Source organism: Lepidochelys kempii, chromosome 25 (assembly GCF_965140265.1).
Source record: "Lepidochelys kempii isolate rLepKem1 chromosome 25, rLepKem1.hap2, whole genome shotgun sequence".
Taxonomy (NCBI): domain Eukaryota; kingdom Metazoa; phylum Chordata; order Testudines; family Cheloniidae; genus Lepidochelys; species Lepidochelys kempii.
Window position 1 is genome coordinate 4,754,828 of NC_133280.1, and position 27,014 is coordinate 4,781,841.

General features: G+C 49.9%; 1 protein-coding gene across 6 annotated transcripts in view; it reads right to left on the reverse strand.

The window, feature by feature from the left end:
* NFIC (nuclear factor I C) overlaps nucleotides 1-3,749 on the reverse strand; it is a 157,979-nt gene extending 154,230 nt beyond the window's left edge. For 2 of the 6 annotated variants that reach the window (XM_073324326.1, XM_073324332.1), the window contains exon 1: nucleotides 646-1,023. In XM_073324326.1, coding sequence (XP_073180427.1) covers nucleotides 646-768 — 123 coding nt within the window. In that variant the 5' untranslated portion in view covers nucleotides 769-1,023. Of the gene's footprint in view, nucleotides 1-645; nucleotides 1,027-3,324 lie in introns of those variants that run through there. The other 4 variants (XM_073324331.1, XM_073324334.1, XM_073324329.1 and 1 more) reach the window with 4 other exon arrangements.
* Nucleotides 3,750-27,014: the final 23,265 nt, after the last annotated feature.

Here is a 27,014-nt window from a genome sequence, read left to right on the forward strand (position 1 = left end):
CGGCCAACGCATTGTCCGCGCTACAGCGGGGAGATAGAGACCTACACGCGTGTGAACGGCCCCCAGGCCGACACACACATACACAGGAAGCCCCCCCCGCGGTTGCTGCTCCGGATCGGGGGGGGGTTCGTGCCCCTGGGAAAAGAGCTGGCGGAAGCGCATCGTCCGAGTTTTTGTGCCCCCCCCTCCCCCGATATTATGTCGGATGGAATCTTCTGTTGACATCTGGACTCAGGGCATGTAGACAAAACAACAACAACCGCCCAGGAGCGACTACCAGCCCCTGCACCTCACTCGCCTTCTTCCCAGCCCGCAGCCGCTGCCGGGGGAAATCGACAAGGCCAGAAGCGACCCCGACCACGCAAGCGGCAGCCCGAGCCCACCACGGGCGCCCTTGGCAAAGAAGCTGCTCTGGGAGCAAAATCCGGATCTTTTGCCTCGGTCCCCAGCGCAACAGGCCGAAGCGGCCCGTGGAAACGTTATTAACAAATCAATAGCAAACCGTGACTCTCACTAGCGCTGTTACCAGCCCCCCCCCCAGGACCCCGACTTTCTGCCCGGCCCCCCTGGGTCCCACTCTGCGAGCCTGGCATTCGCACATCAAACCCCGCTCACTCTGCAAGCTGGGCGCTTTAGTTTATTTACTTCGTTTTCTCTTTTTGCTGCAGTCAGACGAGTTAACTTCTCCTCGGGTCGTTCGGTTTTCAAGGGGGCCATTGTAACGATAAGCGACAGGTGAACATTAGAGGACACCTCTGTCAGGTTCATAGATTCCTCTAGTCCAGCAGCAGCTCAGAGTTTGCAACGCCGGGGGGTGGGGGGGGGAGTCGATCAGTTCAAAATTAGTAACATCATTTCGCCTCCTTCCTCAAAACAAACAGCACAAAAAGAAAAGAAAACACCAAACGCAGCGCAGCAGCGAACTCCAAACCACAAATTCTCGCTGCACAAAGCGGCGAAAACAACCAAACATTTCTCGAGGCTTTAATAAAACTAATTAGAGAGAGAGAGAGAGAGAGAGAGAGAGAGGACACGTATCGAAAAAAACAAAGGGAATCCCTGCTTCATAATTCTGAAAGTGAGACCTGAGCCCTTCTCTGCCATGGCTAAATGTCAGACTCTCGAGGTTTGCGATTTTTTATTGACTATCCCTCCACTTCTTTTTCAATTGCGTTGGTCTTCGCCCTGACCTTAAACAAAAAAAGAACACGGGAAAAGTCCTCTCTGGGTAGGAAATTTTGCAGGATTTGGAGGCGAATATTAATTAAAACGACGGGTTTTGCCGAAAGAACTCGTTTGGATTCGAATTGTGTGCATGTGTCTATTCTGTGTGTGGCTTTATAAACGCTGATGGCTTTATAGCTACAGCGGTCTCTCGATATAAGACCAAATGTAGCAGCATCTACGTATAATTATAGGACAAAATATATTCACATGGCTTTCCACCTTATTTTCCTAGTAGCTTATCCACCTCATTAATCCATAGCATCTATAGGGCCAATTATAAACCCTTATTTTTACCCTTACACTTTTGCTTTTCCAAATTCCACAGTGCTTTGCTCTGCAAAATAAATCCAGAAATCACACCCCCCCCCCAAGTATTTTCTGCAGAAGGAAGCATTCCGCGGGTTTGATTTTCTGCGTCTTGCAACGTATTGCAGGCGGGAAGGGTTCGTTAGAGATTCCCAAATGAACTCGATCCTGCGAAGTTTGTAAGCAGGAGAGTCCCGAAGTTGCTAAGCGCTGCGGGGAGAGAGGAGGCGGGCGAGGGTTCCCTCACTTCTCCCTCGGCAGCGCAGTTTGGAAGGGATTCAAGGCCTAGAGCTGATAGGAGCGATCGAAGAGGAGGCCTAGGGTAAGATGTTCTGTGTTAAACACCTACCCACTGCGGCAGGCAGCCCGCTCTGCATACGCCATCCCGATGGCTTTCCCCTCTGTGCGTGGACAAACCACCTTCTCTTTTGCTTCTAAGGTCAAAGGGATTTTCGTTTTGGGCCAAGTTTTTGGAAGCATCGTTAGAAGAAACCTGTGTTTATTCCAGGCCATTCCCTTTTATCGCGGGCGCAGAGCCGCTCTGAGATTTTCTCCCCCTGCCCCCGTCAAAAGGTTGCATTAAAAAAGAAAACTTTGGTGTCGGAGTGGAACAAATCTGTCTTTATAACATCTTTCGAAAACCCCTATTTGGGGAGTGTTTATTTCTCAGCAACGATCAGAGCACAACAGAAAGGCCCCGAAAGCAGATTTGCTCGGAGAACAGGGTGCTGGGTTTTTTTCAAACACAAATCTCTTCTATACTGAAGAAATAAAACAGCCCCCAAACCTCGAGGCTATTTTTGGAAAGAGAACTGAAATTCGCTTTTAGTTTCTTTGGTGCTGTGGCGGCAGGTGAAGGCTGCAACGTGTCTCCGCTTCGAAACACCACGTTTGGGAGCCCTGATCAGCAAGGGGGGCTGGATCCCCGGGGATACGGAGCCTGTTTCCCTCCCCCCAGCAGCCAGCCAGCCCTGAACTTTGCTGGCGCTGCCAGGCCCGGGCTACCAGCTGGTTAGAGGAGCTGCTACTCCCGCAGCTGGCATGCAGGCTGGGGGCGGGGGAGAGACGGGTGTGCATTGCACGGGGCGGGGGGGGGGCGCTCCTTTCCCCCGCGGGCCCTGCCGGGCCGAGCCGGGCCAGCTCAGGCAGGTGGGCATGAAAAAACAGCGGGGGGAAGGGCAGCAGCGCCGGCTGCGCAGCCGGGGCTTGATCGCGCCTCTGCTGGGCGTCACTGCCAAGTTCAAGTCGGTGCGGCTTGCAGTCCTCTCCGCCCCTTTCGGAGCGGCCATTTTCCGCTACATCCAGCTCGGCGCCCGCTGAGCAGCCCTGGGCTGCGGAGAGCACCCCCCCCCTCCCCGCCGTGCCCTCCCTCCAGCCACCCCCCCCCAGCCTTTTCCCCAGCACCTCGGGGGCGGGGAGGAGTGGCAAAGAAACTTCCCCAGCAATAACCATCTCCCTTCCCCCTGCCTCCCCCCCCCCCCGCCGGACGGCACAGCACGACACTGCCTCGCAGGCAGCTCCTGGTCACTTCTGCATCCATTCCAGCTGCGTCCCCAGCCTGCACCATCGCTGGGCAGCCCCCATTCCGCGCCCCCCCCAAAACACAGACCCATGCAGGACACATCTCACCCCCTCTGCCCTCCCAGCCCTCCACGCATCCGCTGTGCCATTTGGGGGTAACCCCGCCCCCCCAAACATACCCCCCACCCGCAAACTTTTGCTGTTTGATCCATCCACCAAAGAGGGGAGGGGGGAAAGTATAAGAGAAAAGGAAACTGACGGGGAACCTACCATAGCCAAGTGAAATTAACGAGGCTCCAGACCAAGTTGCCGCAAAAGGAAAAGGGGGGGGGAGGGTGCGCGAATTGTGTTTTCCACCCACAAAAAAGAGGGGGGGGGAGGGAAAAAAATCACAAGTGTCCTCAGAGTTGGCTCATCTCTCCGGCTCCTTCTTGCTCCGGGTGCCCATGTCAGTGCCCCCACCGTGGCTGGTGTGTATTGTTATTGTGTGTGTGTGTTTGGGCTGGGCTGGGGGGGGGGAGCGCACACCCCGGCATCAGATCGACTCCAGCCTCTCGCTCCTCGGCGCGGCGCGGCGGGCGGGCCGCTCGAGGCGGCGCCGGGCGCTGCGCGACCCCAGGGAAGGGCAGCGGCGACGGGACGGGCGGGGCGCCGCCGCCGCCGCCGCCGCTCTCCAGCCTCTCCCGGGGCTCGGGCGGCGCGGCCGGCGCGGGCTCCCCTCCGCGCTGCGGCGGGGGCTACTGGGAGGCCATCGCCCGCTCCGCCTCGGCACCCAGGCGCACCCACGCGCCCATCGCTGCCTCCCCCCCGGCACCGGCTCCGGCCAGGCACCGCTCCGGATTGCAGCCGCCCCCCCTTCCCCATCGCACCCCTCCCCTCTCCTCCCCCCGCCGCGCCGCAGCCTCCTCCCCTGCCTCCTCCCCCCTCGCCAGGACGCCGGGCCGAGCCGCACGGGGGGGATCCCTCGCCTGGTGGGGGGCGGGGGCTTCTTGTCCGCCCCCCCCACCCCCCAGCGCCAGGGGGGAGAGCCGAGGCGTCCGCTGAGCCGCCGCGGGATGCCCGCGAGGGTAGGGGGGCGGCGGCGGAGCAGGGGCCGTGCCCGCATCCGAGCAGGAGCCCGCAGGCTAGACCGGGGGAGGGGGGGGGTGAGTGTGCGTGTGTGAGCCGCCGTGACACAGCCCCGTGCATCCCCTGCCGGACGCACACACACACCTGAGCGTGCCCAGCGGGAGAGACACACCGGATCTGGGCTTGCACGCCCACTGCAGGGCGGGTTGCAAGGGGCAGTTACATGGGGGGGGGGCTGGACTCCCCTCACCCCCCCCATCCCCCCCGGCTGTAGAGGTGACAGCCCAGCTGGAGAGTTCTGCATCACGGAGTGACCCCCCCCCCATCAGAGCTCCCAGGACACCCCTCCCCCTTTCCTCAGCCCTCCCCATCTCTTAAAGCTGCACACCCATTTTAAAAACGGAGAGGCCGCTGCACTAGATCCGAGTTCCCTAGCAGAGCAGACACCCCCCCGCCCCAAGTTCCAGCGCTGGTGTGTGTCTGAAAATACAGCGTCAAACATTAACCGCCGCCTCCATTAACTCCAGCGGAGCCCTGGCAGGCACCAGCGGGCAAATGGTTGAATTTGAAACGTGCCTTCGAACTTTTGAGTGGCTGGGAGGGTGAAGGATGAAAGCAGCGAGCCAGACTAGGGAGTGGAGAAATGACTGCATGGGGCACCCACCTCCTGGGCTGTCCAGGGGCCTGACTTCACCTGGGCCGGTGGGTACTCAGCACCTCTGCAAAACAGGCCCCATGGGAAGTGGTGTGAATGCAAAGAGAGGGGAGTGTGGGCCCTATTCTTGATTCCCACCTGCCTCTGCGAATTCAGAGTGGGGCTATAGAAAGAGGAAAGGGAGCGAAAAACACTGACCCTTTAGTTAAAATCATATGCCAGCTGTTCTGCAGCCTGTGTTCCCACTTTTAGCTTTGACTGCTGAATTATGGTGTTTTTAAAAAGAATGATCCTTTGAATGTTCCTGCACACTAATAATATTTAACTCAAAGCAAAGTTCCTTTTGGGTGATAGTTTCCCATTAGGGGCTAACTGGGTTCACAGTACTCTAAGGTGATCAGTGACTTATCTTCAACCCTATGGTACAACTTTAACAGCAGGTTTACTGGGATGGCCAAGGGACTGGAGGCTTGTGAAGTGACACACTGAATATGGTAAAAAAGTTACACGGCCTCCTAAGAAGTGACAGTCTGGAGTTTCTCTGTCTGTTGCCATATCAATATTAGATGTAATTAAAAACATATTTAAAAACCTATTTTGCACCAACATTCATTATTTATGTATCTCTACGGGTAATATACAAAGGTCTAGCGTGCGTGAAATATTTGAAATATGGAATTTTGCATGGACCTGTATTTTTAACCCGTCCTTCCATTCCAGCAAAAGCTTGTTACCTCTTTTAACTTGCTCTGGTTTTTTTATATAAAGGCACCGAACTGGGATTTTTTTTCAGCGTGTGTGGAGGTTGAATGTACTGTGGATGTGTATATTTTTATATATGATGCCTACAGAGTACTTCACAAACAGCACCATAATCTAGTGTTATTTTCCTGGTCAAAGAATTCTAAAATGGTAAAACAGAGTAAATACAGTGCTTGTATTTTTTTTTTTTAATAAAATTACTGAAAGCTGCAGAGGCACTGGGTTTTCATTTTTGAGTTTGCTTCCTTCCCCCCCCCCCCACCCCCGATATAAGATAGATCAGAGAGCACTGATCGTTCTTAATAGGAATAGCATCGATTTTAACACGGATTTTGTATAATCTGGAGATTTATGCATGTACACACACATCCTCCCCATAACCCATGAAAACACATACTACACGTAATAAGATATTGTACATTATGCAGAATAATCTGTGTATTGATATCATCTATATTTTATTGCTGTTCAGTTTGTTTGTGGTCTATTTAAGCACTGAATTTGCCTTATGTAAATGAAGATCTAATTTTGCTTTTATTTTCTGTCCAAAACCATTTATATTTACAAGATGAATTTATTTTTTTAAATCACCATCTGCTCCCGAACAAAAAGTCACTTCCCTGTTTTGACGATAAACAGCCTCCTGGCCAAAATAAGTAATTAATTTGCACTGTACCAACTAAATAAGTCTTGTGGAAGTTAAACCTGAAAGTGACGGTTGCTTTGCTGAGGAGACTATAGATTTTATTTTATGCATTTAGCACCAGGAGAAACTAAGAAAAAAATAAACATCAAAAAGAATTTGCCAATGTCTTAATGGTTCTGATTCAGCAGTTTAGTGGCTGTGTTGGGCACAGTGTTAGAAGTTTGAATTTCTTCCCAAACTGTTTTTATATTATCCTTTTGTATCACTGTAGCCCAACCCAAGATTGTGCTGAGCGCTTTCATTATCTTTTTATGTTCGGGGGAAAATTGGTATTCGCACTTATGCACCGCACAGAACTGGTTTAATAAAGAGTGGTTATTCTCAGGCCAAATCTGAGACAAAGGGAAAGTACTCAGCAGTTCTGAAACTTCCCAAGGTGAGAGGCACTGTATCTATCAGCAGAAGTATGCCGTGAAATACACATGCAGGGTGTTTTTAATAACACTTGGCTTTTCTAAGCACATCAGCAGAAGGGTCACAAAAAAGACGTGTCACTTGTGATCACTGGCAGGCTGGGATCTTCAAGACCTGTAAATGTGGGGACCAACCTGCTCTAGTATGGGTCCAAGGGACGGAAGGGAAATATGACATATGATCTGCAAAGGGGGCAAAATGGGTTTGTGCCTTTTTTTTTTTCTTTTTTTTCTTTTCTTCTTTGGCGCATGAAGCTCTGCCAGATTTTTGTGTATGTGTCTCTGTGTGTATAATCAGGAACGCCAAAGCTTATCTCCCCCCACCTTCTTCCTATTGCTAAAGAATGTTTGGATGATTCAAAAGTGGGTGCTTTTTCACCCCTAAATTGGAAGGTTGGGAGTACTGGATCTTCAAAGGGACCTTATCTCACAAGTATGAGAGTTAAACTAGTGTTAACAAAACCCAGAGGATTTTAGACAGGCCAAATTGAAATCCTCCTCCCCCAATTAGTCAGATTTCCCAAACCACAGTGATGGGTCCAGTGTTAGATCCGGAATAAAAAGGGAGAAAAAACTGAAAATGTGTCCGTGCAACTCCTCCCCCTATTTTTGACCCACTCTAATACATAAATATATTAATTATTATTATTATTGTAGCACCTAGAGGCCCCTACCAAGGCCAGGGAGCCACAGTGCTGGGTACATATTAGTAACGGTCCCTGCCTCAAGGATCTTACTATCTAAGGCCCTGGTCTTGCAAAAACTTATGTTTGTGCTTAATTGTATCTGCTGTGAGTAGTCCCATGGAAATGTCAAATTAAGCATGAGTAAATCTTTGCAGAATCAGGGCTAGAATCCAGGTCTTTGTTCAAATTTAGTCCTCTGTTAGCTCAGCCCCTATGCCTGCTCAAGGTAGCTGTGCCCTTAATTACAAATGTATAATCCCAGCACGAAAAGAGAACATATTTCTCAAAAATCCCTTTTTAGGCCTTTTCTAAGGAAGCAGAAACAGGCATAAACCCAATTCAATTTTTTTTTTTTTTTTTTTTTTTTGCAGGTCACCATAAAGCTCAATATAAAATAAACATTTTGGGTTGCAGTTTCCTCTCACTGAGGGTGTGTTTACACCGGCTTAACTCCACAGGCTTCAGTTGAGCTGTTCCTGAGGGACACCAAGAGCAGAATCAGGCCTTTCCTTTAAGTGTGAGAGTTTATGTGGCAGCTGTCAAATCAGAATTGGCTTTCCTTCTCCAGAGCACCTCTGAGCTACCTCCCCAAATGGGATCTACCTGGAAATACTCCATGGGTGAAATTCACCTCTGCGAAAGGCCTATGAACTACTTAAGGCCCACTTAAGTGATATCTAGGACTTGTGCTGCACAGGATGAATTTCACCCAACAGCATTTAAAATTAGAGGGATGAAACACTAGCTCTGAAGATTCTCCAAAATGGGGGAAGCCCAGGTCCTTGTCTAATTTTCATGCCTTGCCCCTTTAAGAGACCAAAGCAAACCCCCAGAACTGAACATCCCCTGAATTTTGAGGCATGTCAGATCTGGGTTTAAAACGTTGTGTCTGGGACACCATCCCTGTCAAAAGCTTTATTTTAAAAAAAGGGACATCTCCCAATTTATTTATGGGGATTAGAACTTCTTAGTGTCAACATTCAGAATGTTGGGCTCAGCAAAATGCATGCAGTTACCTTTCAAGTAACACCCTGCCGTACGAGATCCCCTCATCATGGTGGGGAAGTATAACACAGTCACCATTAGCTTTTTACTAGCTGGGTTCGTGTCTCTCTTGCATTGTCCTCTGCTAAGGGAAAATTTTACTCTTGGTTGCAGTGTATGGCTATCACACGAGTCACAGATTTATATCCAAAACGATAATCAGGGGAAACTGGATCCCTGAAACTGGATTGTAGCAGAGAAGTTTTGTATATTTCACATCCAGATTAATCTGCATTATTTTTATGCAGCTTGATTAAATATAAGGAGCAATATTCTTCCTTTGATTGCCTTGTGGAAAATCCATTAACATATATGGCTTTTTGGACCAGATCCTGAACCGATATAAATAATGAAGTCAAAAGAGCTAAGATCAGTTACATTGACCGAATGAACATCCAGCCATTTAGGTCTAAGCTACACAGTTATTTTCTTTTTGTGTTTCATTTTCTTGTATCCAGATGTGTTTCTCTTTGATTTAAAAAATTGAAAAGTTCAAAATTGAGATGAAAAAGAGTGAAAAAAACCAGCAAATTTTTTAAATGTATTCCCCCCCGCCCCGTATTTACAAATTACCGGTACTTTTTTTTAACCACCTTTATATCTATTCTAAAATCTCCCAGTATTTGGGAATTCTGATAAAAATCAGATAAGAGATTCTTGTAAATTCTTCTGTGAACATTTGGGGATTTTTTTTTTTTTTGCAGGAAATTTTAGCCACCTCTCTTATCTACTGCTCTCCCAGATAACGAGGGAAATCAGCCCATTAAAGATCATAAAACAGTGAGCAAAAATTGCTTGTGATAATTCCTTCAAATTGAGTGATTTTGCTGTGTAACCAGGTTTGCCTTCCATGAACATTTGAGAGCTTCAATTTACTAGTGCAAACCTGACAAAAAGGGAATTTTAAACTCAATTACTTTAATCAAGAGGGAGTTTTACATTTTACATTCAACTGTAAAATTTGCAATTGGGCTGTAGGCCCTAGTCCTACATGGGCTTAAGTTTAAGCACTCATTGATTTAGAACTAAGCCTATGGATGGGTGTTTACAGGGTTGGAACCTTAGTTATATTATATTAATTATATTAATTACATTATAATTATATTATAGTGTCTGTTCAGTGGTCATGGTTCAATAGATTTAGGATCAGGTCCTTAGTTATATTCAGTTCTGTTTATGTATCATAATTAGGGCTGTCGATTAATTGCAGTTAACTCATGTGATTAATTCAAAAGATTAATTGCAATTTAAAAAATCATGATTAATCACAGTTTTAATCGCACTGTTGAACAGTAGAATACCAACTGAAATTTATTAAATATTTTGGATATTTTTCTACATTTTAAAATATATTGATTTCAGTTACAACACAGAATACAAAGTGTACAGTGCTCACTTTATATTATTTTTTATTACAAATATTTGCACTGTAAAATTATTAACAAAAGAAATAGTATTTTTCAATTCACCTCATACAGGTACTGTAATACAATTCTTTATCGTGAAAGTGCAATTTACAAATGTAGATTTTTATTTGTTACATAACTGCACTCAAAAACAAAACAATGTAAAACTTTAGAGCCTACAAGTCCATTCAGTCCTACTTCTTGTTCAGTCAATCACTCAGACAAACAAATTTGTTTACATTTGCAGGAGATACTGCTGCCCGCTTCTTATTTACAATGTCACCTGAAAGTGAGAACAGGCATTGCATGGCACTTTTGTAGCCAGCACTGCAAGGTATTTACATGCCAGATATGCTAAATATTCATATGCCCCTTCATGCTTCGGCCACCAATCCAGAGGACATGCTTCCAAGCTGATGATGCTCGTTAAAAAAATAATGCGTTAATTACTTAGTGACTGAACTCCTTGGGGGAGAATTGTATGTCTCCTACTCTGTTTTACTCATATTCTGTCATATATTTCATGTTATAGCAGTCGCGGATGATGACCCAGCATGTTGTTCGTTTTAAGAACACTTTCACTGCAGATCTCACAAAACATAAAGAAGGTACCAAAGTGAGATTTCTAAAGATAGCTACAGCACTCGATCCAAGATTCAAGAATCCAAAGTGTCTTCCAAAATCTGAGAGGGACGAGGTGTGGAGCATGCTTTCAAAAGTCTTAAAAGGGCAACACTCCGATGCGGAAACTACAGAACCCGAACCACCAAGAAAGAAAATCACCCTTCTGCAGGTGGCATCTGACTCAGATGATGAAAATGAACACGCGTTGGTCTGCACTGCTTTGGACGTTAACAAGCAGAACCTGTCATTGGCATGGACGCATGTCCTCTGGAATGGTGGTTGAAGTATGAAGGGACTTATGAATCTTTAGTACATCTGGCACGCAAATATCTTGCGATGTCAGCTATAGCGGTACCATGCGAACGCCTGTTCTCATTTTCAGGTGACATTGTAAACAAGAAGAGGGCACCATTATCTCCTGCAAATGAAAACAAACTTGTTTGAACGATTGGCTGAACAAGAAGTAGGACGGAGTGGACTTGTAGGCTCTAACATTTTACATTGTTTTGTTTTTGAATGCAGTTTTTTGTCCATAATTCTACATTTGTAAGTTCAACTTTCATGATAAAGAGATTGCACTATAGTACTGGTATTAGGTGAATTGAAACATATTATTTCTTTTGTTTTTTACAGTGCAAATATTTGTAATAAAAATAAATATAAAGTGAGCAGTGTACACTTTGTATTCTGTGTTGTAATTTAACTCAATATACTTGAAAATGTAGAAAATATCCAAAAATATTTAAATAAATGGTATTCTATTATTAACAGTGAGATTAATAGCGATTAATTTTTTTAATCGCTTGACAGCCCTAACGATAATTGTACATTTGTATTAAAGCGGGTGGGGGTATTTTTCAAATGTTGAAATTTCAGCAAAACATTTTTTTAAAAAACCCCACACCTTTCAACAAAATATTTACCAAAAATGTCCCTTCTTTTTTGACTAACTATAGAGCTGGCTAACGTTTTCCAAGATGGGCAAACTTTTTCAAAATTTCCAAATTTTACAATGTATTAAAAATTATTTTTTAAAGGAAAGCATTTTTGAAAATTTGCCCATGCAATTCTTCCCCATGTGTTGAATGGCACTTGTTTATTTATGTATTTATTTATTACGGTGCCTCAGACCAGGACCTCCTTACGCTAGGTGCTGCACATAAACAGAACGGAAAGGCTGCCCCACCCCAAACACCTCACAATCCAAGTAATATCTAACTATTTATTTTATTTCCTTGTGAGACCTTAAGATGGCTACTCTGGGTCATAGCTGCTCCCCTGCTGACTGGAAGTGTATGTCATAGGCTCCATACTGCTTAGAGGTAATAGTCGTCCTCCTTTAGGTCAAGTGGCGGGAGGAGTCTGTGCTTTAGAAGCAAAAGGATCTCAGTTAAACCCTGTTGCCACCAAAAAACCCCAAGTAGCCACAATGTGTAGCCACATGACACTGATGACGTGTCTATATGCCACAGATTAGTTACAACATTTAAAGGGGCCGGGTCAGCTAATTTCAGGCCCAAAATTTGGATTTACAAAAAAAAGAGGGGAAAGGTCCTAGTATGACTAGAAATATTAATGTTTCAGTTCAAACAGGTTTTGGCTGAAAGGGGCCAGGAATTTCCCCATTCCCCTGTAGAGCTGGAAGCCTCGGTCCGGCCGCTGTGTTCTAGCTCAACCGGCTCAGAAAATGAAAGTAGCTGTGCAAGGACATGGTCTCTTTTAAAAGTCAGTGTGTTAGGAGCAAACATTTGCATGCAACAAGTCGCTGCAAATTGGAGTAATACTTGTAAAACTGCTCAGACACACTGATGATTAACCCTTAACTAGCTGTATCACAGTTTAACTACACTGCCAGCATTCTGTGCATGCTTTCTTGCAGCTGCTGAAGGACAAAATGAGGCCATTGTTTCCCCTTAAAGCTAAGAAAGAGGGGGGAATAAGCTTGGAATTTTAATCAATTGCAAAAACAAACAAAAGGCAGTTAGGTAACCGACTACCTGAGCTTAACCAAAAGCCTGATTCTAATTTCAGTTACGGTAGAGTGAATCGGGAATGCCTCTGCATTTGAAGTGGTGTAAATGAAGAACAGAATTTGCCCCTTGGAGTTTGAATTGATTGGGTAATCCATTACTCAGGGCCTCATTCTCCCCAGCAGTCAGTGGGTTTGGACAGGGTATAGATGTGGGGACCCAGTGAAACACTTGCTGGAGTCCATGAGGCAGATTTTGCTGTCAGTTTTGCAGGTGTAAATTTGGAGAAACTTCACTGACATGGAGTGTGTCAAGCTGCCAGGCACTGGCTCAAGAGCCTGAGTCCCAACCTCTGGGCAGAGTGTCAGGAACCAGGGCACAAGCCCCACATTGGTGGTGAGTTCTATACTTAGATTTCACCAACCAGTTATCGAGTGTAAACTCCTCGGACGCTGTAACAGCCTTAATATGGAGTCAGAGACTGTCCCCTTGGGTACTCCAGTCTGTCCTGCCACCCAGGTGAGTCTGCCGGTGTGATAGCTAGTACCTTACACCAAGAATCACAGCAATATTCAGGTTACTCCCAGTCACTTACCCCAGGTCAATGGCACTTTATACCTCACACCAAAGACAAGTTGTAGCAAATCCTATAATAAACTATCTAGAGTTTTATAATGCAGGAAAAGGAACCAAGAGAGTTATGTACAAGGTTAAAGCAGGTAAACATAGATACACACAAATGAGTCCCAATCCTAAATTTCAAAAAGCAATGAAGCGACTATGATAAGCAAGCTCTATGTGTCCTTTAGGGCTAACCTAGGCCAAGTACTGGGGGTTTTTTGCTTATACCTCATACTCCTGACCCCCCAGAGTCCAAGTAGCCTAAAGATCCAGTTCCCCTTTGTTAGTGGTTTTTAGTCCCTTTCCCCTTCTGCTCTGCAAACTCAACTGATTGAAGGAATTCACTTGCAAGACTCATCTTCATGAGGTGGGGGCGGGGGGACGAGGGGGAGTAAACAACAAAGTCCTTTGTCCTCTTTAATGTTCCACTCTATTTCATCTGGTGTCGCTGGGCCTTCCGTGTCAGGCAGGCCAGAACACCTCGTGCCGCAGAACAGCATTTCACACTAGTTAACGTCTCTCTCCTCTCTGGTGATTTACACAGTTACAGAGGCTCACAATACAACCGAACAAATGTTCCCTTACAATATGGGACATGGATGTTGTACGGGGGATTAATGCTGGCAGCAACTCACCATAAAGTCTAAACACTAAACACATTCTTATCACCCTAATACCTATTTTAACAATTCTAACACACAGGCAAGCCAGGCTGGATCCAGCTCTGTATTTGTCAGAATTCAGTGGAGACTCAGGCACCTTGGCACGAGCTGGCACCTGACTGCCAGCGTCACAGAGAGAGTTATGCCCGAGGTACACCAACAGAAGTAATAGAAGAAGCAAGTGTGACAGGAACTATGCCTGGATAAGGATGCAAGGCTTTGGGGCTATGCAAAGCCCATTGAAATCAATAGAAAGACTGCTTGCTCTGGGCTTCGGATCAGAGCCCGAAGACTGTGCGCAAGAGAAACAAACCCAGAATTCCCATACGGGGCATGGCTAGAGAGTAACGTTTGGACCTGATCCTGCAAACAGATGAGTAACTTTGCTAGTGTGTTGTAGTAACAGCCCCCCTGCCACCAATAAGTTTGGATCAGACACTTGGCCTGTTAGGAAAGTGTTTCTCCAACTGTTCATTTGCAAGAGAAAATTTGTGCTGGAATTTAAAATAAAATGTTTTAGAGGAAGTGTAAAAATTAGATTAGTTTCCAAAAATTAGCCCCATAGTCCTCTGATGTATGAAAACAAAACACCATATGAAAAAGTATCACTGGTATAAATGTACTTTCTGTGGGAGAACTTTAGCAACTTACATAATCAATTGCCAGCATATTTCTGTAGCTAAATCCAATTACTACAGACAAATTGGCATGAATATTTGTCTTGCAAACCTTTCAGTCAACACAAAGTGCTTTTCTTCTTCTTCTTATATTAGAATTAGAAAAAGTACAGGGAAGGGCAACAAAAATGATTGGGGTATGGAACAGCTTCCATATGAGGAGAGATTAATAAGATCGGGACTGTTCAGTTTAGAAAAGAGACAACAAAGGGAGGATATGATAGAGCAGTGGTTCTCAAAGCCGGTCCGCCGCTTGTGCAGGGAAAGCCCCTGGCGGGTCAGGCCAGTTTGTTTACCTGCTGCGTCCGCAGGTTCGGCCGATTGCAGCTCCCACTGGCCGCGGTTCGCCGCTCGGGAAGCGGCATGGGCCAAGGGACATGCTGGACGCCCTTCCCGCAGCCCCCATTGGCCTGGAGCAGTGAATCACGGCCAGTGGGAGCCGCAATCGGCCGAACTTGTGGACGCAGCAGCTAAACAAACCGGCCCGGCCCACCAGGGGCTTTCCCTGCACGAGCAGCGGACCGGCTTTGGGAACCACTGTGATAGAGGACAATAAAAACATCCATGGTGTGGTGAAAGAGAATACAGGCATGTTATTTGCCTCTTCGCATAACACAAGAACCAGAGGTCACCCAATGAAATGAATAGGCAGCAGGTTTAAAACAAACAAAAGGAAGCACTTCACACAAGGAACAGTCAACCTGTGGAACTCATTGCTAGGGGGATGTTGTGAAGGCCAAAAGTATAACTGGGTTAAAAAAAGAATGAGATAAGTTGATGGATGATAGCTCCATTAGTGGCTATTAGCCAAGATGATCTGGGATGCGACCCCATGTTCTGGGTGTCCCTAAACCTCCAACTGCCAGAAGCTTGGACTGGATGACAGGCAATTCAGAGCCTCGACACCTCTAGGCTTGTCAGTTCATAGCCCAGGCAACTCTAGGCCTGGCAGTTCAGAGCCCTGGGACATCTAGATCTGGCAGTTCAGAGCCCCGGCACCTCTAGGCCTGGCAGTTCAGAGCCCCGGCACATCTGGGCTTGTCAATTCAGAGCCCTGGCACCTCTAGGCCTGGCAGTTCAGAGCCTTGGCACATCTGGGCTTGTCAATTCAGAGCCCCGGCCCTCTGGGCTTGGCAGTCCAGAGCCCCGGCACCTCTAGGCAGGGCCGTATTAACCTTTTGTGGGCCCGGTGCCAAACATATTTGTGGGCCCCCACGGAGGCAATGGACCATGGCGCGGGGAGGTCAGCCCCAGGAGCGAGGGGCCGGCCAAGGGCAATGGGGCATGGCAGGGGCAGCCCTGCTCCGCCCAGCGCGAGGGCACTATTTACAAACCGGCAGTTGCCAGACGCACAGTGGCCCACCCGGCCCTGTGCTGCCAACATGCCCCTTCCCCTTGGGGGCAAGCCCATGCCGCGCCACACAGCCCCCCCACCCAACACCCCCCTGACTCCGCATGGCCAGAGTCCCCCCGGACCCACTATGCCCAGCGCCCCCCCCAGATCCCCCCCCACAAATGCACAGTGCCCTGCACAACACCACCACTGCCCACAGCCCCACCACAACTGCCCAGCACCCCCCACAGAACCCCCACTCCCTAGTGCCCCAACACACACATCTTCCCCGTCCCCTCGCAGCCCAGCACCCGCCCAGACCCCCAAGAGACCCACTCCCACGCCCTGCCTCCCGGCCGTCCTCATCGGCCCTGCTGGGAGGTGACTGTCTGCTGGGCTGAGCCGAGGAGCAGGGGGGTGGGGGCAGGGGGCAGAGAGAAGCAGGGGGGTGGGGCAGGGAGCGGAGAGGAGCAGGGGGTGGGGGCAGGGGGCAGAGAGGAGCAGGGGGGTGGGGCAGGGGGTGTAGAGGAGCAGGGGGGTGGGGCCAGGGGGCAGAGGAGCTGGGGGGTGGGGCCAGGGGGCAGAGAGGAGCTGGGGGGTGGGGCCAGGGGGCAGAGAGGAGCAGTGGGGTGGAGCCAGGGGGTGTAGAGGAGCAGGGGGGTGGGGCCATGGGGCAGAGGAGCTGGAGGGTGGGGCCAGGGGGCAGAGAGGAGCAGGTGGGTGGGGCCAGGGGGTGTAGAGGAGCAGGGGGGTGGGCCAGGGGGCGGAGAGGAGCAGGGGCGTGGGGCAGGGAGCGGAGATTAGCAGCCGGGTGGGGGCAGGGGGCAGAGAGGAGCAGGGGGGTGGGGCAGGGGGTGTAGAGGAGCAGGGGGGTGGGTCAGGGGGCAGAGAGGAGCAGGGGGGTGGTGCAGGGTGCGGAGAGGAGCAGGGGGGTGGGGCAGGGGGCAGAGAGAAGCAGGGGGGTGGGGCAGGGAGCGGAGAGGAGCAGGGGGTGGGGGCAGGGGGCAGAGAGGAGCAGGGGGGTGGGGCAGGGGGTGTAGAGGAGCAGGGGGGTGGGCCAGGGGGCAGAGAGGAGCAGGGGGTGGGGGCAGGGGGCGGAGAGGGGCGGGGGGTGGGGCCAGGGGGCAGAGAGGAGCAGCAGGGTGGGGCCGAGGGTGTAGAGGAGCCCTCAACCAGCCAGCAGACAGGCCGAGAGGATCAAGTGGTGGGCGGGGGGAGCCAGCGGGGTCTCGGGGCGCAGGGCAAGCGGAGCAGGCCAGGGCCCCTTCTCAGCATGGGCCCAGCTCCATGGAGCCTCTGGTGCCATTGTAAACCTGGCACTGCCTCTAGGCCTGGCAGTTCAGAGCCCCGGCACCTCTGGGCCCGGCAGTTCAGAGCCCCGGCACCTCTGGGCTTGCTGCATCAGTTATGAATGTAAAAATATTGCTTGAGCCCTGGCACCTCTTTCATTACAAAGTAAGCACTGACGACAGGGGATGGCTCCCTTGACAATGTCCCTGTTCTGCTCATTCCCTCTGGGGCACCTGGCATTGGCCACGGTCGGAAGACAGGAGACTGGGCTAGATGGACCCTTGGTCTGACTCACCATGGCCAGTTTTATGTTCTTTCCCCAATACAATTTTACAAGAGAGGAAACTTACTCACAAGCTCAATGTAAGTAATAAAGACTTTGGAAACAGGACATGATTAAAAATGATACAATTCCAGATGGTGCTTATTTGGTTTTGAGAATCCATTACACTTTTTCCTTGCCTCTTCATTAAAGTGTTGTTTTTTAAATTTGGCTTTCCTTTTTCTGATTCTGCTTTTTTGTTTCCTCCTCCAGAATCTGCTTTGAATTAATGAAATTCAAATCCAACAATCTGGGGATGAATATTATATAATTTCCCATGTTATTTTATTCATTTATGTGCTTATTTTGATTGGGAGGGCTAGGCTGCATTAGGGTATCAGGGGAAAAAATAGCCATGTAGGGAAGCCTGTGGCAGGGGACTAGGTGATCTGGGGTCATTTCACAGGACTTCTCAACTGCCAGTGTGACTTAGAGCAAGGAATGGGGGCTAGACTTCTCCCAGTGCTCAGCTCCTATTTAGGGAGCTAAATGAAGAGCAAGATGTTGAGCATTGGGAGCTGCTCAGTGGAGAGCACTTTTGAAAACCTGGCTGTCTTTGCAAAAGATGCTCTCCAGTTCAGCCAGCAGTGACTGGGCAGGAGTCCCTGGGTGATGTTCTCTGGCTGGCCTGTGACACACAGGAGATGAGGCTGGATGATCCAGGTCCCTTTGGGCCTTGACATCCACAAATCTCTCTCTGGTTCAGTTTCTGGATGTGTACAATAGGGAGGGAACGCAGGGATGAGCTCTTCAGTCTTTCCGAAGTGCCCAGATATTGGGAGGGCCACTTTCACGGCCCTTCTCAGTCAATCCCCACCCTCCTTCTCCCGTCTCCATCACTCTTGAGCCGTCAGTGCCCACCTCCAATCGGGCAATGATGTCGCCTCCACTGCCCATTTGTTACGTTTTCAAACAAGCGCCTTTGTGGTTTCTCCCCGGCTGCCCTGTGTGCTTGGGAGGTGCTCTCCATGAACCTCTGCAAAGCCACCCCATTGACCTCCTTCCAGCCTCTCCTCTAAGCGCTCCTTTGCTGCGGTGCCTTCAGAAACGTGACAACCACTGTGCGTCACCTGCACTATCTCCTGGTGCTCCCCTGTCTGACTGCGTCCAGCCGCGCCCTCTTGTCTTGTACGGAGGACGTGTTCACACTGCAGTCGGAGGGGTAACTGCTGTATGTTTAGGCACCCCTGGGCTCACTTTGAACGAGCTACGGCAAAGGTAGCTCAAGTAACAAGAACAGGAAAGCTACAGCGGGACAGGCAGCTGCATGGGCTAGCCCCACCCGCCCAGGACGGCCACTCAGGTGTGTCTCCATATGCTGCAATCACCCTTCCTGATTGTAGTGTAGACGTACCCTAATTAGTCCAGTGGTTCTCAACCTATTAATTTTTTATTAACCTATTCATTAATGTTTTATCTGGTCTGCAGGTTGAGAATCACAGCACCCCTTCCCCACAGCTATGCCTAGCGCCCCCACCCTGGGGACCCCACCACAGAGTGGGACCAGGAGTGGAGTCCTGGTGGCGGGGCTGCGTAGGAGGGACTCTGGACCCCGCTGTGCGGGGCCAGGAGGCAGCCCCGACCCCAGACGTTGCTGTGCAAGGCCAGGCAGCAGTCCCAACTCCAACCCCAGACCCTGTAGTGTAGGGGCCGGGCAGCAGCTCTGACCCAACCCTGCTGCCAACCCGACCCCAATCCCTGCCATGTGGGGATGGGGGATTGTTCCTGCTTGGTTGGGGACTGATCCTGCTTTGAGCAGGGGGTGGGACTAGATGACCTCCTGAGGTCCCTTCCAACCCTGAGATTCTATGATTCTATGCTGGTTTGTGGGGCTGAGCAGCAGCCTTGGCTGTGAAGCCCGCCACCCTTTCGCACGCCGCTGTGCCGCAGCAGTGTGCTAACTGGGCTGCATGCAGCCTGCGGGCTGCGGGTTGAGAATGCTGCCTGAGACTCTCCGCTTCTCGGGCCAGGGGCAACTTTTTGTTCTGTGTTTGTACCGCACCTCGCATGATGCGGTTCTGGCCCGTCACCAGGGCGCCTCGGTGCTCTGGAAATACAAGTACAAATACGAATACTAACGCTTCACCATGCTCACCTCGCTTTTTGGCGGGATTCTCTCTCCTTGGCACCCTCAGACACAGCCAGGAGCGGGCTTTGGGGCCGGGTTTCTGTCTCCCACTTGGGCAAAGCCACAGGAACTCCGCTGATTGGCGTAGGCGCACTCTGGATTTACACCCACACAGCGGCACAAGGCTAGGCCCAGGGTGTTTTGTCCTCAGGGTTAAGCCACCTGTATTTATGTCCGTCTCGGGAATTACATGCTCTTTGCTGCTGTCTGCTCTTCCTCCCACCTCGCTAGTTTTTTGCTGCACCATTTCCCCATTTTCCAGAACCAAGCTGCGGGCCTGGTCAAGAGCTCATTGCAATCCACTGGACTCTTTCCACTGAGGAAAGGCCGTTGGATTATGGTCTCAGGGCCCAACTGCTTTAACCAGGAATTGGATCAGCCCCAAGGGCCAGGCAGGTCAAAGTATTTTGGTGCCTAAACCTGCAGAGAGGCACCGAGTGTGATTTTTAGAAGTGCCAAACTCCCCTGGATTTCAGGGGCACCCGTCTGCCTCTTAGGCACTTAAATACCTTGGCAGATCTGGCCTAAGCCAAGACCACACTAAATCTTCAAGGTAGCGCTTTCAGTTTCATCTCCCTCATGTACTTGCAGTGGCCTTATTACCATAGTATTCAAATACCTTGCTGTCTTTAAAGGAATCAGCCCTCCAGAGGCAAGGCAGGACCCCACTGTACAGATGGGCAAATGAGGCACAGGCAGACTAAGGGACTTGCCCAAGGTCATACAGAAAGTCTGTGGCAGAGCAGGGCATTGACCCAGGCTTCCGGAGACCAAAGCTAGTATCTCAGCTTCTGCACCCTGCTTTTTCTCTCTTATGCAAAGGAGCTTGCACTGCTGCGGTCCACGCACATGGCGCGCGTGCCCCTTGAGTTCCACAAAGGCAGTGTACCTCCGATGGCCGCAGAGGGATGGATGGGTCTCTGCTCAGTGAACGTCACCCAAGGCAATAGGAGTCAGTACGTTTTCTCTGGAATATGGGGACCTGGAGCAGAAGTGCACTTTAAAAACCACTTCAACGATAGATCCGGGACATACGCTCATCTGTGATTGCCCCTTACACGCTTTCAACCTATGTGTGTGTGCAAAATGTGGGATTGTTCACCCAAATGGTCACAGGGAGCTGTTTGCTCATGCGTTTACCACAGCTGTGGGGGCATCTTGGTAATTCCGCGCCATGCTTCTTTAAAGATTGGCTTAGAAACAGGCCCCGAACAGGAGCTCACGGTCAGGCACTTAGGGGCTAATAATAATGACTGCGACAAGCCGGGGGTTCACCAGTCAGAAGCGACAGAGGAGCAGAGAGACTTGGGCATGTGGGTCAATCACAGGATGACGATGAGCCTTCAGAGTGAGGTGAAAAGGGCAAATGCAATCCAAGGATGTGTTAGGTGGGGCATTTCCAGTAGAGATGGAGAAGTATTAACCCCATGGTACAAGGCACTGGTAAAGCTCATGTGGACTCCTCCTGGGTGCAATTCTGGTCACCCATGCTCAGGAATGATTAATTTAGACTGGAGCAGATGCGGAGAAGAGCCCCACAGATGATCAGGGGAATGGGGGGTCTGTCTTATGAGGAGAGACTGGCAGATCCTAGCTTGGTTAGTTTAACACTAGAAGGCTGAGTCGGGCTAGGACAGCTCTCTATAGATGCCTTAGGAGGGTAAATACCAGGGAGGGTGAAGAGCTGTTTAAGCTCAAGGACAATGCTGACCATGAACAAGCTCTGGCTGGAACCAAGAAGCAGGTTTCTAGCCTTCTGAGGGGGAGGCTCGGGAACAGCCTCCCAGTAGGAGTTGTGGGGGCAAACGACTGACTTCGTTTTCAGCGAGAGCTGGGTCCATTGCTGAGTGCAGTGGCCTGATGGGTTTGTTTGTGATGGTAGGTGGAGGGCAGGGCTCAGCAGCCTGGGGGTCACTTCCCATTTATGTCCTATGTTCCCACAGCTCACGCTTCGGGGTTTCAGCCAGTCACTGGCAGGGGTCAGGAAGGGATTCCCCTCCCCCCAAAAATGTTTTCAGGGACAGCCGCAGCTGGGAGAGGTCACTGGCCGAGGAGGGCCAGGGCTGTGAGGTGGCCCGGGGCAATCTCTCACTCAGCACAGGGTGTGCTGGCTGGTCCTTGCTCACATGCTCAGAGTCTCTCTGATCACTGTATGTGGGAAGGAATTTCCCCACAACTCAGACTGGCAGTGACTGTGGCGGGGCGGTTGCCTCTCTCTGCAGCGTGTGAGTGCGGGACACATGGCAGGAGTCTCTGGGTATCTCTCACGTAATAATTTCCCTGCCATTGAGGTGTCTCAGTCCCTCCTGTTTTCTGCCTGTGCCACCTAATAGCCTGGTTTCCTGAGGGCTGCAGTACTGTGCTTTCATGCTGGTTGTGGGGTCAGCGTGCGAGGGCCGGGAGCGGTGCTGTACAGGAGGGCAGACTGAATTACCCCTTCTGGACCCTTCTGGCCTTGGACTCTGGGACTCTAAGACACAGCTGAATTGTGGGGTGCTCAGAAGGCATCGTTTTATTGTATCACAGTGGCACACAGAGGCCTCTGGTAAGAACATAAGAACGGCCACACTGGGTCAGACCAAAGGTCCATCTAGCCCAGACTCCTGTCTTCCAGCAGTGGCCAGTGCCAGGTGCCCCAGAGGGAATGAACAGAACAGGGAATCACCAAGTGATCCATCCCCTGTTGCCCATTCCCAGCTTCTGGCAAACAGAAGTGAGGGACACCATCCCGGCCCATCCTGGCTAGTCAGCATTGATGGATCCATCCTCCATGAACTTATCTAGTTCTTTCTTGAACCCTGTTATAGTCTTGGCCTTCACAACATCCTCTGGCAAGGAGTTCCACAGGTGGACTGTGTGTTGTGTGAAGAAATACTTCCTTTTGTTTGCTTTAAACCTGCTGCCTAGTCATTTCATTTGGTGACCCCTAGTTCTTGTGTTATGAGAAGGAGTAAATAACACTTCGTTATTTACTTTCTCCACACCCGTCATGATTTCATAAACCTCGATCATATCCCCCCTTAGTCACCTCTTTTCCAAGATGAACAGGCTGAGTATTTTTAATCTCTCTTGATCTGGATGCTCTGCCATATGCCTACTCATTTTTGTTGCCCTTTTCTGAACCTTTCCAATTCCAATGTACCTTTTTTGAGATGAGGGGACCAGATCTGCACGCAGTATTCAAGGTGCGGGCGTACCATGGATTTATGTAGAGCATTGTGATATTTAATGTCATAGGCTCAGAGCCCCATTGTGCTTGGTGCTATATAAACGCATAGCACGAGATAGTGCCTTTCCCAAAGAGTTTGCAGTCTAAACAGACCAACGAAGCATTATGGTCCACATTGTACAGATGGGGAACTGGGGTCAGGGCAGATGAAGTGACTTACCCAGCCTTCCAAAGAAAGTCTGGAGAAGAATTAGGAGTTTAATCCAGATGTTATGCGTCCCAGTGCCTAACCACAAACCCATCCTTCCTTTTGGCGGTGCTAGGTGTTGTACACAATCAAATAATAATATTACCTAGCATGTCCCATCAGGAGCTCACAAAGCAGTACACAAAGGAGATCAGTACCATTATCCCTATTTTACAGATGGGGAAACTGAGGCACAGAGAGAGGAAAGTGGCTTGCTCAAGCTCACCCAGCAAGAAATAGAACCCGCATCTTACCCAGGTGGGCTGCATGAGTAGGAGCACTGCCAGCAGATCGAGGGGAGTGATTATTCCCCTCTGTATGGCACTGGTGAGGCCACATCTGGAGTATTGTGTCCATTTTGGGTCCCCTCTACAGAAGGGATGTGGACAAATTGGAGAGAGTCCAGCAGAGGGCAACAAAAAGGATTAGGGGGCTGGGGCACATGACTGATGAGGAGAGGCTGAGGGAACGGGGGTTATTTAGTCTGCAGAAGAGCAGAGTGAGGGGGGATTTGATAGCAGCCTTCAACTATCTGAAGGGGGGTTCCAAAGAGAATGGAACTTGGCTGTTCTCAGTGGTGGCAGATGACAGAACAAGGAGCACTGGAATGGGTTACCCATGGAGACAGTGGAATCTCTATCCTTAGAGGTTTTTAAGGCCCAGCTTGACAAAGCCCTGGCTGGAATAATTTACTTGGGGGTGGTCCTGCTTTGAGCAGGAGGTTGGACTAGATAATGTCCTGACGGCTCTTCCAACCCTGATCTTCTGTGATTCTATGATCTCCTGAGGCCCAGGCCTGTGCTCTGTCCACTAGGCCACATTGCCTCTCAGGTCCTCCCCCAAAGAACATTAAATGAGGGTGAGCGGTGACAGATGGTGGTAGAACACAGCATGGCCAACATGAAATGTTCAAAACTCACAGGTCAGGCCCACCCCAGATAACGAGATTGGTGTAACAATCATGATTATTATTTTTTTAAATATTTTTTTAGTACTTTTAATTTACCTTTTGGTTTTTGAGACTTGGGTCATACTTTCCAACTTTTACATGGGCTTGAAACTAGCTTTGAAGGAAAACTGAGATTGTCCCATGATCCCCTGACTCCGGGAGCTGGGGCTTTAGGAATAACACCAAATATTGCAAGACTCCTGATAAAATAGCAAGAGGTTGGTAAGTGCTGGGAACACAGTGGGAAGAGGAATTGTCCAGTGATTACAGTCTAGATGTTGCTGCTCTTCTCCAGGATCGTAAAGACAGAAATTTATTCCAGTAGACACAAGGGCTCACTCAGCTTTGGGGAGATACAGCCACAGACTACTTTTGATTCCTCTGGCTAATTGGGGATTGAATGAGAGCCGGGTGTGTTATGCCCTCAGTCACAGTCTGTCTAGCCCCAATGACATAAATGCTGACCCCACCCCAAGCGCCAGCTCTGCAGCTCCCATTGGCTGGGAACCGAGGGCAATGGGTGCTGAGGGGAGGCATTTGCAGATGGGGCAGTGTGCAGAACCACCTGGCCATGCCTCCACGTAGGAGCCGGAGGGGGGACATGCTAGTTGCCCCAGCCCCAGCCCTGATCCTCCTCCCACCTTCCAAATGCCTCGATCCCAGCCCAAAGCCCCCTCCTGCACTCTGAAACCCTCATCCCCAGCCCCACCCCAGAGCCTGCACCCCCAGCTGGAGCCCTCACCGCCTCCCGCATCCCAGCCCCCTGAGCCAGCCCGGTGAAAATGAGCGAGTGAGTGTGGGGAGTGTGAGCGACCTGGGGTGGGGGAGGATGAAGTGAGCGGGCGCATGGCCTCGGTGAAGAGGTGGTGCATGGATGGGGCCTCAGAGGAGGGGCGGGGCAGAAGGCGGGAGAGGGGTGTTCAGTTTTGTGCTGGTAGAAAGTTGGCAACCCTAATTAGCAGAGATCAGTGCAGTGAGGCCTAGTGGGGAGAGCACTGGCCTGTGGCACACTCAGCAGACCTGCGTTTTCTTCCTGGCTCTGCCACGGGCCAGTGGGATGGCCTTAGGCAACTCACTTGGCTGCTCTGTGCCTCAGTTTCCCCACCTCTAAAATGGGGTGATGATACTCTTTAAGATCTACTGATGAAAGGCACCATGAGAGAGCCAGGGATTATTGTGACTGTCTTACTGGCATTAGCAACCAGGCAGAAGGCTTCAGTCTCTTTCATGACACTTTCCCTTCCTCCTTTATAAACTCGCTATAAAGAGCTGGCGTGGAGGTCAAAATCAGTACCCCCTTCCATCCTGAAGCACTCACACACTTCCCCCACCTCTGACATACGATCAGGTCTGGGGTGAGGCAGCGTGAGTCGCCATTCTGCACCAGCCACCCTGGGCAGAACAGCACCTTGCCGCTGAGCCGAGGGGGGCTAGGAGTGAAGTGCGATGAACTGCTGTGGTGGGCTGTGTTCTTTGGGCGGGGGGAGGGTTCCAATTAGAAATGAAGCCCAGAACATATGACATTTAACCTCTCCTGGTATTATTTATATACATGCAATTTATCAGAAGCTTTGATTATGTTCCCAAAAGGCCAATTAAATCAGGATGCATCTCCTTGAAAAGGGTGTTGTGTTTACCCAAACGGCACATTGTGCATCACCACAGCCAGTTTGCGACTGTGTGTAAATACGTGTTTGGGAGCCATGTGATCTGCAGTGCAAACATCCTTCTGAGCGCTCTTTGAGCGTTCCTACCCAGAGCCAGCCTGCAGTCCCGGCCAGGTTTCCACCGCCTCTCCCTCCAGAGAACTCACAGCCAGAGCACAACTCACTTGGGAGGACATTTTTCCAAAGCAGCTCAAGATTCTGGGCACCCAACATGAAGCGTCAAGCCCCCTCCCCACGCCCTTTAAAATTCAGGCCTCTTCATTGGGGTCTTGAACTGAGTCCCCAGAATCAACGGTCATTTTGGAAATCTTGGCCTTGAGCTTTATTGACACTGGAGTCGGGATCCGAATGCTACCCTGGTTCTGAAACTCTTGGGTCTGGATCCAGACTCTGCAGCTGTTTGAAAACAAACCGGAATGAAACTATCCCTAGGTTTTTACCTTCAACACATTGGGTGCTCCCCTCTTCTTGCACATGCTATCCATGTGTCCAGCATGTACGTCTGTGATCTAGCCACACTCGTGTGGTCCTCAGTGTATCAGAGTGGCTCAGAACCCCACTGGGCAGCAGGGAAATCCCACTCTCATTTCACAGCTGGGAAAGCATGGGAGGACCTGAGGCTGCATCTTGGAAATCAATGGGACTGATCTCAGTGGGAGCAGGGTCAAGCCCCGACAGACAGATTTTCATGTTGGGTGCTGATCCCGTTCGGAAGTGGGGCCCTATGTGTCACAGTGGGGATGGCGGGAAGTTCTGGCACTGGGTGGCTGACGCTGGGTCACACAGGGAATTTGCAGCACAGCAACTGAATGTAACTCTCCTAGGATCCAGTCAGTGCTGTGAGCACAGAGCAGTGCTTGCCAGCTCTTGAGTGAAAAGCACGCTGGGAAGGAAAGAGAGGATGTTTATCCCCATCTTATAGGCAGGGAAACTGAGGCATAGAGAAGTGACGTGACCTGATAAAGGTGATACAGCAGGTCAGTGGCAGAGTCAGGGACAAAAGGCAGCAATCCTAAGCCACCAGACCTTGCCGCTTCCCAGCGAGGCAATAAACAGGCTAACGAGCTAGAAAGGGAGAGAAAGTAGACAAGAAATATTGTACCTGGTACAAAAGAGAAAACTCTCCCAGTTTTGATGTATTGGTATTAATAATAACGAAGTAGTACTTATGGACTCCAGCAGAGCTCAGGGCTCCCTTGTGCAGGGTGCTGTACATCCACATGGTGAGAGACTGCCCTGCCCCATTGAGCTTACTGAGGAAATAGACCAGCCAGGCAGGGCAGGCAACACAGGACATTTGCAGGTAGAAATATCAGTGAAATCTCTGCCCACAGATGATTTGTATGTCCCTGAACACTGGAGACATGCGAGTCTCCAGCAGTTTGGGACTTTGGTTCAGCTGGAGGCTGCTTTTAGCCCTAGCCGAACTGCTCTGGGCTGTAGAATTAGGCTGGCGTTCTCAGGAGAGGTAGCTCTGGTGAATTCTGCAGATAGGTCAGGCCAGAGCTACCACGAGAACAGCCTTACGTGCAGCTATGCCAACCTCCTCTCTGTGGCTGGA